At 35.5% G+C, this 13,229-nt stretch overlaps 1 protein-coding gene across 1 annotated transcript in view; it reads right to left on the bottom strand.

Annotated features, from left to right (window-relative positions):
- Positions 1-13,229, bottom strand: part of PKHD1L1 (PKHD1 like 1) — a 153,898-nt gene that overhangs the window by 118,430 nt on the left and 22,239 nt on the right. The window contains exons 10-17 of the mRNA XM_025871506.2: positions 12,387-12,457; positions 11,056-11,166; positions 8,387-8,476; positions 6,210-6,478; positions 4,875-4,966; positions 1,843-2,002; positions 1,379-1,514; positions 448-591 (exon numbers count right to left, since the gene is read on the bottom strand). Coding sequence (XP_025727291.1) covers positions 448-591; positions 1,379-1,514; positions 1,843-2,002; positions 4,875-4,966; positions 6,210-6,478; positions 8,387-8,476; positions 11,056-11,166; positions 12,387-12,457 — 1,073 coding nt within the window. The remainder of the gene's footprint in view (positions 1-447; positions 592-1,378; positions 1,515-1,842; positions 2,003-4,874; positions 4,967-6,209; positions 6,479-8,386; positions 8,477-11,055; positions 11,167-12,386; positions 12,458-13,229) is intronic.

The following is a 13,229-nucleotide window of genomic DNA, read 5'->3' as shown; positions in this document are numbered from 1 at the left end:
CCCTGTCAATCTTAAAGAAGAAGCTGGCGTATGCAGCTTCCCATGTAGATGTGACCACAGAATCCTTTCATCAGGCAAGATCTGGCCAGACTAGTGTCTCCTGAGGAATACCGACGACTTAAACTTTAGTTCCAGAATTCACATCTTCACTAATTTTTGCTAAATTAAAGTAGGCTATCATACAGATAATGCATCTGTAGTACACAGAGTATATTTCCCCCACACTGGAGTTGTACAATACTTAAAATACAATTCAAGTTTTAATTATGATAGAAAAAATTAACCATTCGATTTTTATTTCTCCTAAAACTAATCGAGGCTATGAAACCACTTCTTTTCCCCTGTCATTTTTATGGAGTTTTTACCTTTTTCAGTGGAGTTGTACAGGATACAAGTTTGTTTCTTAGAAAAATCCTAACAGAAGTACAAAATGATATACATGCTTACCTCGAGTTGACATAAAAGTTACCACGTAAACATAGCTTTGGGGGTTTTGTGTTCTTATTACTTGAACTGTATCTGGTTTTATAGACCAGAGGTCATTTAAAGCTGATTGCAATATGAAGTCAGAAGCATCTCCAGGTAGCAAGACTTTTGGATTGAAAAAAAAAAAGTCAAATGATTAGAGGCTTTAATTAAAAAAAAAAAAAAGAGTTAAAATCTTTTTGCACTACCATAGCCAGCACTGATGTTTTATATTTGAATTTTTTAAGGTACCCATAGTCTGTATCATATGTTATCACTTAATGAAACTGTTTTGAAACTAATTCAAGTTCAATAATAATGACTACTTAATTGGATTGTGATCTCTTAAAGAGCAAGACTATATTTTATTTTTTTTATTACCATAGTAATAAGTACTGTGTTTGGAAAACAGTAAGCACCTATCAATACTGACTTATTAAAACAATTAATGGAAATAGCAAAAATTATATTTTCAGGTTTATTATAAAATATAGAGATGCAATGTCTTTGTTAACAGATAAATTAGTGTCTCATAGCTTTATCACTTAATTTGAAGAAGAAATTGGAAGAAATGTTTACTTCTCTGTAATGGTGATTTTAATTCTTACTATCTTAACTTACACCTGTGAGTCACAGATATATAAATTCCTTATGTGCACTTAAATGTACATTTATCATGATCCTTATATAAGAAAATGATATCATATACCAGGAAGTTGTTTTTACTGATGCCATTTTTTATCCCTAGAAGTCTAAAGGTTTTTCTTCACAATGTATTTTTAGCTTTTTTGTTTAGCATACTATTAAAATGATATTTTCCAGACAGTAGAATTTGACTAGAGCTTACATGAAAGTGACTCGTTTCATTTATAAATGAAGAGAAATAAAATCTCCTTTGTTATTTACAACTTACCAGTTTTTTCCATGTTATGGATTAATCTATATTGGTAGCGTGAACACGAATTAGCTTCCACGCAGGGGCTGGTTACCGTGATCCTCTGAACTTCATTAGTTGCACTAGATGTTTCCCAGTTTTCCAATGTTATAACCTATTTCCCAATTAAAAAAAACATATCTTTACTGTATAGAAAAATACATTTTAAAAGCATGATAGTTAACCACTCAATGCCTCTTTTTTTTCACTCAATGCCTCTTGATTGCTCTATTTTACTGTAAATGATAAAATATTTTAAAGTTTCACTCTTATCAAATAACAGCCTCTTGAGTTTTAATAGAAACTCCAAGCCACAAAGTCAATAATCTTCCATGACTGCCTTGCCCTCAAACAGTATCTTCCCAAGTAAAATTAATAACCAAATAGAGTTCCTATCTTTGAACATATACTTTCTATGAAGCAGATCTATCATCACAGCAAACCTGTACTTCCTGGACAATTGTCGACTGGGATCTGATAACTTGTTCTTCATTCACTGCATCTTCTGTCTGTTGTTCTGTATAGACATTTCTATATTGGTACAGACCAACATCAACGAAGGCACTCAGCCTATACTCCTGCACCAAGATTTCAAGGTAATATCTGGAAAATATGAATTTTTTCCCAATGAATAAAATTTCAACACTATATAAAACACTGGCCTATACAATGATTTATATTGTAGTATCCCTGATTTTATTTTATTTATTTTTATAGTATTCCTGATTTTAAATATTAAAGTTTCATAGTGCTTTGTTAAAATAAAATGAATTATGTAGGATATCTATACTAGAGAGATACAGAGTTGTCCCCATTCATGACTAATTCATTCAGTTTTGTCAGTAAATATTTATTGAAAAAGATACTACCCCTTATCCTCAAGAAGCTTAAAACAAAATTACATTTACATTGTAATGCAAACTCCCTGGCATAAAACACAGAGGGCATATGGAGTTTAAATACTTTAATATGTATAAGAAAATAACAGGCAGACTTAGACGTATCACATATTTTGTGTTGGAGTGGTTAAATGTATCAGGGATGGAAGTTTCTCTCTAGTTCCTTAAATAATGGTTCCACTTTTAACTTGGGAAATAAAACATGGTTTCTGGAAACTGTTACTGATTAGATTGATTATGGCCTTCCAACAAGCTGTATCATCCAACTGCTTATCCAGGGTAAAGCATTCACTGACCAGCCAATACAGGTGATGAAAAGCTACTGAAAAGCCTTACCCACCTAAATCCCTATCAATGTCACCACTGCTCCCATCTTTGGAGAGGTCAGCTGGGAGTTCCTCTAAACTGCCTCACATCATTCAACAGATACCCTCTTGTATGTGAAGAGTATGTATTCACAATTCATGAAAGCCTCTGAATGAGGGACATGTATCACCTCTCATCTTTCTAGGATGATGGGGCTCTGGGTCATCCCCCTCATAGAACTGATATTGGAGGATTACATCAGGCTCCTGGCTGCCATGAGATCCTGTTTGCCAGCTCTGCCAAATCAATATAGGCAACACTAAGAAGCAGACTTCAAAGAACCATTAAATTCTGTATCCTTGATAGCAGCTTAAAAATATTCATTAGGTACTTTCTATGTACAAGACACTAAACTGAACACTTTGCAGACGTTATTATATTTAATCTTCACAAAATCCTATAAAACCTATATTATTATTCTCTTTGTTCGTATGAATAACAGACACTAAAAGAGTTTTAAAGATTGAAAGGTTATTTAAAAATTAGCAACTGAGGTATGATTCAAAGTAGAACAGGGTGACCAAAAGGATATGCACTCAAAGATGGGGCTATATTATCTGAGTAGGATGAATTTGGCAAATGAGCTACCTGTGGAAAGGTCCCAGGGACCACTGTGTAATAAGGCAGCTAGAGTGGCCTCAATTTCAGAATCCACAGCCACCATCATAAGTGTCGGTGTATAAATTCCAAGCTACCTTGCAGGAGGACAGATATCAGACAGCAGATGTATTACGAGTCACTTTCATGTAAGCTCTGTGCTCCTGCCAAGCAGGTAAACTGAATGCATTTTCCAAGGCCAAGGCAAAACCTGAAGGTGTATTAACACCTAATAGCACTAGAGATTAATTAGGTACCCCACTTACCCTAGATTAGCCTGGTGATCCTGGTTAAAAAAGCAAATGTTTAAGTATATAAAGAAGTGATAGGAGGAGGAGGAGAAAGAGAATGAGATGCTTTCCCCATGTCATTAGTACTAAGACTTCAGTGAGAACGTGGAGTATGATTGCTCTCAGGGACCTTTGATCCCACCCTCTCTGTCTAGCTCCGTCAGATCTTCGTGGTGCTGTCTGTGTGCATAATCTCAGTTTCTGGAAGGATGGCATGGTAGAATGAAAAACAAAACAAAACAAAACAAAAACCTCCTACCATCTAGAAGTGAAGTCTGTTTCTTCACCCCTTGAATCTAGATTTGGCCATTTGCTTTGGCCAAAAGGATATTAGTAAAGAGACACAAGCAGAGTCTTAAAAAGTATAAGTGCCATAGCAATTCTCTCTTTACTGCTAGAACCCCATTCACCAATGTGACCAACCTGGGTTAGCCCCCTGGGAGGTGAGACCATGTTGAGTGGGACATCCCAAATATCTAAGATCCAATCATGCAAACTGAAGTTCCCAACATACGAGCGAGGCCATCCTAGGCCATCAATCACCAACTAAATTAGCCAGGACCAAAAGAACTGCCCAGCCAATCACAAAATTGGGTTGCTTTAAGCTACTAAATTTTGGGGAGTAGTTTCTTATGCAGCAAAACCTAACAGATACAAATGGTAAATGGGAGATGATCTCACTGAATCTATTGACCTCCGTGAAACTTAGCTACTTTGAATATACCGTGTCTTTTACCTCCCTGCTTTCTAGCAATCCTGAATGACTTTTTGAATGGGATTATCTGCTATTTGAATGTTACTCTCATTTTCTCCCTGGTTTTGGCCTTTCAGCACAAAGTGATGTACTCCTTAAGGGCAGGTAGTATATTTTAATATTTTTTGTACTAAATTTCCTAGCTCAGGGTCTAAAATAAATCAATGAATATTAAATATGTATTAGCTGTAGTACCAATGCATGTGGTTTTGATTTTTCTCTAGAAATATTCAAGAGCTCAGGTGCTTGAGCAGGGAAATTAGATGGCTGGATTGACGGAAAGGTCCTACTAGGAAACTAAGAACAGGATTAAGTAAATTTCACAAATTTATAATTTTTGCAAGAGGGATAATTTAGATATCAAATTTCCCAGGCTGGCTGAATGTCAGTATTCTTAAAAATATAGACATCATATTTAATAAAATTATAAAGAATGATGAATTATAAATTAAGCCAATAAACTAATGTCACTTCTACCAATAAAGCAAATTGAAAATATTTTTAGATATAAACTTACAGTTTTTAAATACCACACAACAGTTTAATGAAAATAAAAAACAAAACCTTACTCTTTTCCTTTCTGAAGATGAATGTCATCTGATCTTTGTGTTGGACTGGAAAAATAACTGTTGGCATTGGAAGAATGATATGCAATCCTCACCTTATCCCAAAAAGAAAGACAGGGAAAGAGAAAGAGAGAGAGAGGAGAACTTATTAATAGATCTTTTCAACCTTTATTTTTCATTTATTATTTGTCAATCCTAGAACTTTTATAGATAGAAAAATATGAAACTACCATATTTTTCTCCTATGATCTATTATCCATGGTGAAATGAAGTTTTTAAAAATTATCAGAGCTCACTTCATACCTTCCATCCTTATCTAACATCAGCACCACTATACCATGAATACACACAAACTGTAGCTATTCCACAATTAGAACTGTAATTAGAACTGCAATGGACGGGGCGCCTGGGTGGCTCAGTCCATTAAGCGGCTGCCTTCGGCTCAGGTCATGATCTCAGGGTCCTGGGATCGAGCCCTGCATCGGGCTCCCTGCTCTGCTTCTCCCTCTCACTCTGCCTGCTGCTCTGCCTACTTGTGCTCTCTATCTCTCTGTCAAATAAATAAATAAAATCTTAAAAAAAAAAAACTGCAATGGAAAGTAGAAAGATACATACCAGGAGGAAGGTTGTGATTGTTAAATAAAATATCCTTTTGCTCTATGGAGAGTTTTTGGGATTTAATCCAAATGAGGTCACTAAAACTAGGTCTGAAAGATGCTACAGATCACTAAATGGGTCTGCCTACTAGAATGAGAAAACTCTGGGCTCCCCATCAGGAATGACTATATCATCCTTGGAGGAAAAATGCTGAAAAGCTACAGTAAAATTAGAATTCATATATTACAGGCAGCAATTTAAACACTATTCAGTCATCAAAAACAGTGTTGTGAAAATTATTTAATAAAATGTGGAAATACTAATATGTGACCAAAATGACTATGAAATTGGATGTATGATCTTATTTATATAAAAGCAAAAAAGACACAAAAAGAAATGATAGACTTCAATCCCCTAGCCACATAACAGTGAAAGACATCTAGTAGAATAGTGAACTATTTTTACTCTTTCCCAAATTTCCTATGTATGGTTATAATTCTTCCATAATTAAAATAATCTTTAAAGGAAATATATATTTTTTTCTTTCCTAGATAAAATGTAGATACAGGAAAGCATTCTTTTTTAGGCCATGGGTTTTCTATGGTGACTTTATAGTTCCCATTACACATGTTAAAAAAAACAAGAATGCAACTGTGTGAAAATATATCTCATAAATGAGATACATATAAAAGTTGCCATTTTGCTTTTATAATATTAAATAATATTCCATAGCTTCCTTACCTTATCTTTTGGATGTCCAGTTTGGCTGAAATAAATAGCATAACGGTCATCACCTTTGATGTAGAATCTATAGACATCAGAGTCTGGTGCCACCAAAAATCCACTAAAGCGTGCAACAAATGTGTCCTGCTCCATGGGCCAATTATAGGAAGTCGAATCTACCCAACTGGCCCCCATGTACCCTGGCGTTTTTTCATTGTATTCAAGTATCTCTTCAAGATGCACTGGCCGACTATTATTCCATACCTCAAGCTTTAGGCCTCTCCCACCTGAATGTAACAAAATAAAAAAATATTCTCATCAGAATTTTGATGCATTGTCTCAATGGCCCTCTATTTGGGTGGTGGTTATAGATATTCTATTGCTATTCACATTTTTAGGGCATGCTTGCAAACAAAACAATTACACATACCCATACATGTACCTGTACTTATAGGAAAGAGTGCTGTTAAGAGAGCCTACAATTTATTTATTATTAATGCATATATTTGCACCGCAGATTCTACATATGTAAAATGGGAGTAATATTATTATTTGCATGGTTGCAATGGGGATTTGATATTACTAAGTGCTTTACTTAAAATAATATGATAACTACTACTTCTGATATGACTGATGTTGCTTTAAATAGTTAAATCTCAAAACTTCATGATTCAGGCCATTTGATTTCAAAACCTTTGCCTGATTACTCTCTCTAACAAAAGTTACCCAATTGATGGTTTGCAACTAATCAAAGAATGGACAGTGTTGGCTTAAGATTTTTGTCAGTATTTGTTGTTGTTCTTCTTCTTAACATTACTTCTGCTTTATGATCTCATCTCTTTCTTCGACAGAATCAGAGAGACTATTCTCATTAACTTGAACCTACACTTGCCAACATAAACTCTGATTAAGTTTTTTCCTAATCTTCAGGTAGCCATCTCACTTTTTTTTTTCTTCCCTAAACTACAGCAATCAGACTGGTGTCTTCTTCCAGGATCCTTAAGCTGGTCTGGAGTGGTTGGATCTAGGAAATGATGGCTCCTCCTCTTCAGCTGAGTTTGTATGGAGAATAGCTTGAACACCTCAAACTTCAGCAGCAGCGGTGTTCTCTGATAAATACAACTTTCATGAAAGTTACCAATTGTGATTATCAAAATACTCTGCTAAACTGGGCATTTTTTTTCTAATGTCATTCAAAACAAGGAAACTTAAGAGGTTGAGAAACATAATTTACTTGGTTTCAAATACCAACCAGTAGTACAATCATAAACCAATTTCAGTGTGTGCACAAGATATGAGATACACACCCACAAAATCATGCACAGCCTCTCAGTGAGTGGTATCACTGCAGATGTCAAGCGCTTACTGTAGGCCACGGGCCCAAGTCTGGAAAGAATTCTGAGTTCTATTTCTCTCATCCCCTGTTATCACTCTTAAAACATTCTAGAAAAGTAAGGATTTAACCTCTGCCATTTATTTTTAACCACAAAAAGGCATTTATAAAATGTCCATGTAGCCTGCACCAACATTCAGTAATCTCATTTAATCTGAAATAAAGTCCCCATCAAACTCATTCAATAGAGATGTGCTGTTTTCAGTAGGGTGTTTCAGGAATTCAGGCTGAATTTATTTCCATGCTGCAGTTTTGAGGCAGCTATTTTAACACAAATATTCCCTGATCCAGAAAGTGTTAAGGAGAAAAACTAGGAAGAAATGTATTATAATTCTCACTACAAATTCTAAAATGTTCAAATATTTTTTGTTACTAATTGTTATGGGCTGAATGTTTGTAACCCCTCCAAAACTCAGATGTTGAAACCTAATGCCCAATGTGACATTATTAGCAGGTGGGGCCCTTGGGAGGTGCTTAGGTCACGAGAGGTACGGGGGCCCCCATTCATGAGGGCTTATAAAAGAGGCTCCACTGAGCTCTCTAGCCCCAAAAAAGGCTCTACTGAGCGCTCTAGCTCTCTAGCCGATCTATGAGGAAGCAGGTTCTCACCAAACACCCAATCTGCTGGTATCGTGATCTGGGACTTCCCAGGCTCCAGAACTGTAAGATATACATGTTTGTTGCTTATAAGCTACCCAGTCTGTGGTGTTCTGTTTCAGCAGCCTGAATGAACTAAAAGACTAATGGGATATGTCTTCTTACGTAAATGTAGAAATGGCCATTCTCTCTTCTGACAACTTACCTGGATAGACAGTTCTGAGAACTTCAGGCTTAGGGGGTGTCTTGCAGCATATGCTATTTTCTGTGACATTCAAAATATCACAGGCTTGACCTAGAGAGAAGCAAGGTGCAGAGCTATTACCACAGAGCTCCAGAATGCAGATCACAATTAGCTTATCTGGAAGTGCTTTCTGATGAAAACCAAGTTGCACAAGCAAGAAGCAAAGCCAGGGCTCTTCGTTTCCTTTAGATGTTCTCCACTAAAGATGATCACTCCTTAATTGCCATACTTTTAAATGGCAATGTTTTCCTGGCAACACATCACAAGTCTGAGTTAGGAAATTTTGTGATTTCTGAGAAACAAAATAAAAAATTTGATAAAATTACGTCACTGTAAAAGATTTCACTTCTGAGTCCAGAGTGAAGCTGTATATTCTGTTCCCTACAGAAAAGTTGCTGAATAAATCCATGATGTTCAGAATTTGCAAAAGCAGATAATCTCAGCCCTCTTAGGTAAAATAAATAAATACATAAGATGGTAGTTTAGTCCAAGGTACAAGTTCATTTAGTACAAGTTCATTGTAGTCAAATGAAAACAACAGAGATAATAATGTATAAATGGTATTTTCAGAGGCAGACTGAACCAAAACAGACAATTAAAAAATGGGCAAATGAGTAGACATTTTTCCAAAGAAGACAGATGGCCAACAGACACATGGAAAGATGTTCAACATCACTGATAAAGACAAATCAAAACTACAATGAGATATCACCTCATACCTGTCAGAATGGCTAAAATCAACAACACAAGAAACAACAGGTGTTGGTAGGGACGTGCAGAAAGGGGAACCTTCTTACACTGTTGGTAGGAATGCAAACTGGTACATCCACTATGGAAGACAGTATGGAGGTTCCTCAAAAAGTTGAAAATAGAATTATCCTATTATCCAGCAATTACGCTATTAGGTATTTACCCAAAGAAAACAAAAATACTAATTCAAAGGGATACATGCACCCCAATGTTTATCCCCACAGCATTATTAACAATAGCCAAATTGTGTAAAGAGCCCAAGTGTCCGTTAAGTGATGAATGGATAAAGAAGGTCTAGTATATATAAAAGCCACAAAAAAGAATGAAATCTTGCCATTTGTGATGACATGGATGGAGCTAGAGAGTATTATGCTATGCAAAGTAAGTCAGTTAGAGAAAGAAAAATACCGTATGATTTTACTCACATGTGGAATTTAAGAAACAAATGAGCAAAGGGGGGGAAAAAAGAGGCAAACCTTGAAACAGACTCTTACCTATAGAAAATAAACTGATGGTTACCAGAGAGGAGGTGGTGGGACATGTTAAATAAGTGATGGGGATTAAGGAGTGCACTTGTTGTGATGAGCACTGGGTGTTGTACGGAAGTGCTGAATTGTTACACTCGTATACCTGCAACTAATCTTACACTGTATACACTGTATATTAACTGGAGTTTAAATAAAACTTGGAAGAAAAAATAAAATACATCCAGTTTACTATATGTAATTATACTCCAATAAATTAGTTAGAATTTAAAATTTAAAAAAAACTTTAAAAAGTTATGTAATTTTAAAAAAGAAATTACTGAGGATTCAAAATCTCAAACCTTGTCACATTGATGGCAATGAAAAATAAAAAATTAACATGTTATATTTGCATATCAACTATATCACAATATCATAAAACACAGTATATAAATTAAAGATATTTTGTGCTCCTGATTTTAATATTTGAAACATTTATATTTAAAATTTCAGAAAACATATATGATATTTAAAAATCTTATTGCCTAGGTTTTAATATTTATGCAGGTGACCAGCAAGGATTCACAGGGATAAGAAAGATATTGTATAGATGTTAGATGAGGCTACTTTATATTAATTTCTTCTCTTGAAATCACATTTTGGCAGGCTCATGGGCAGATTCTTTAAAGGTAGAAAGTACCTAAGCAGAGGGATGTATCAGAAAAAGTACGTGTCCAGTTGCACAGCCAGACATGCACCCCTTGCTCAAGGTAGGGAAGGTCATTATGACTGAGTGGGAAGATCCCCACTATTATATTCATCCTCCATCTCCTTTTTTAGCTGCACAGCTCCTTACCTTGAACAGACCTAAACTAGATACCTAAAAACGATGCATAACCAGAGAACCAAGCTCTACTCACATTTGTAAAAATATAACACATCAATTAATGTTCTTTCCAAGGCCAATATCATCAGTAATTCCTGATGATGTCCAGATAAGTCACAATAAATGAAAAGGGGATGAGAAGAGTATCCCCAAATACTTTTAATTTTCTCATAACTAACCAACCCATTGAGAATTAACAACAGTTCAAGAAGGGCATTTAAAAAGTTTGTTAAATAAAGGGTATGTGTGTCTCAAAGTGTGGTGAGGAATTTGTGGAAGGTAGCCATGTTGCTACCATACAATGCCTTTTGATGATGACCTAAGAGCGCAAGTCATGGTCATGTAAGGCCCTTCCTGGAAGGTCCCAGTGGGAAAAGTATCACACCCTGGAACCAAATGCCCATGTGAAAATATGCAGCTTTAAATTTAAGACATTAATTGAAAAAGGACTATTATTCTTCTTACAAATTATTAAATGAAAGCCAGAACTTGTTCTTATAATGTAATATATTAAAAGTCACAAAAAATACCTCCAACGAGAACCCTGATAGGGAAATCTGTCTGATCAAAGAATCGTCCATTTATCGTTAGCACGGTGCCACCTTGAATGCTTCCTTGTGAAGGGGAAATCATAGTGACCTCTGGAGAGAGGGAGGAGAAGCACATTAAAGAAAATGTCCTGAATATTACACATCAACACAAAAGCTTGATTTTTATAAATTTTCCAAATTACCTAGCCTTAACACATAGCACAGCATAGGTAGTAAACTGACCAAATGAATGAATTGGGTGTTTCAATTTTGTCCTGCAAAGAGGACAGTTAGCATGGCTTTCACAGAGCCCTACATCTCATGGGGACCAGGTTTTAGTGGTGACTGCTTCTAAAGAGACACTGGTAATGGAGGATGCAGGAATTAAGGAAAATCTGGACTGAGGATAGATGTTTGATTCCAAAAGAAAACACAGGAAGGCAGAACAGCCTCTTCTCCTCTGTGCTCTTAAAGAATAAATCCTTCTTCTATTTCTGAGTCAATATCTTATACTTCTCTCATATAGTAATATATTAACTATGACTGGAATTCTTCTGGTTTCATATATAAAAGTTTCAGGTATATTAGTAAAATAGCCCAGTGCATGATATATGGTAGATTCTTATTCAAATTTATTCTTATTAGTTCTATCTATCAAAGTTCTATGTATTTTTACATATGAGTTTCACATTAAATAGAAAAAGCCAGGATATATCATATTTGATTGATTCCAAGACACTTTTTTTCACATTTGAACATCTTTGAAATCTGAATGTGCCACTCCATCACTCTTGACCTAGAATGAAGTGTAATTCTTCAGGAGGATTTCTGTTTGCTTCCCACACTCTCCTAGGAGTCTACCAACCTTAGATCTCTGTAAGTTAAAATAAATAATAATCTGCTTGAGTATTCTTTTGGACTACACTGAGACCATAAATCTGAGAGAGTCCTGGCTTATAGTTTAAATTGACAGTGGAGATTTTTTTCCCTCCCTTGACCAACAGCCCAAGTGGAGACATGCAAGCTACCCTTCTGTCTCTTTTAGAGTGATGAGCTGGTTTCTCAATCAACCTTACATTAAAAACATAGTTTTCTGGGTCCTAGCTTAATGTGAGAGCTTCTTATTAGACTCCCCATCTTGGGTGTTTTTCCTTTCCTAGCAGTACATAAAATAATACAGTATCCCTTAAGTCCTTATTGTCATTGATTTGATGAAATGAAGTACACACATCTCTCTGTCTCTCTCATTCTTTCTCTCTCTCCGTCATACACACACACACACACACACACACACACACACACACACACACAGAGTGAGAGGGCTTACATACCTGCATATGTTTGAAACATTGAAATTTTATTTAGAGAAGAAACAAAATATGCCATTTTTTGTGGGAAACTCCTGTGCAAAAAAAAAAAAGGTAAAAATCCTTACTTTAAAAATGAACTTTATTTTAGGAAAAATGTTATTTTTTTAGTGATATAAATCGTGTCATAATTTGTGGAGATAAGGAGCTGGACAAAACATTTTGGGGAGATAAAAATGTTCTACCTTTTGATACAGTTACTGATTACACAAATATACAAGCACACAAATACTCAAATATTCCTTGGTCAGACCTTACTGAACTGCACATTTAAATTATACACATTTTAGGGTGCCTGGGTGGCTCAGTTGGTTAAGCAACTGCCTTCAGCTCAGGTCATGATCCTGGAGTCCCAGGATCGGGTCCCACATCGGGCTCCCTGCTCAGCGGGGAGTCGGCTTCTCCCTCTGACCCTCCCCCCTCTCATGCTCTCTCTCTCCCTCATTCTCTCTCTCAAATAAATAAATAAAATCTTTAAAAAAATAAAAAATAAATAAATTATACACATTTTATTTTATGCAAATTATACCTCAATAAAGAATTCATACTAACAGAAAAAAACATGAAGTCTTCATGAAGGCTTTTGTGTTAACCACCCTCCTCTCTCCTCTCTTATAACCCATTTAGCATCAGAATAACTAACATGACTGAACACTTATCAGATATCATGCTAAAGTTTTTAAGCTTTTAACCTAAGATTTTTTTAAGCTTTTAATTTATTATGCCATTTTATCCTTACATTAACCCCATGAGATAGGTTCAGCTCACAGAATCTATTTATCTTACTCAAGATCACAAAGGGAGTAA

This window comes from Callorhinus ursinus, unplaced genomic scaffold, assembly GCF_003265705.2.
Source record: "Callorhinus ursinus isolate GAN/ISIS: 27379988/994484 unplaced genomic scaffold, GSC_fseal_2.0 scaffold5, whole genome shotgun sequence".
Classification (NCBI taxonomy): domain Eukaryota; kingdom Metazoa; phylum Chordata; class Mammalia; order Carnivora; family Otariidae; genus Callorhinus; species Callorhinus ursinus.
This window is presented reverse-complemented; position numbering and strand designations above follow the sequence as displayed.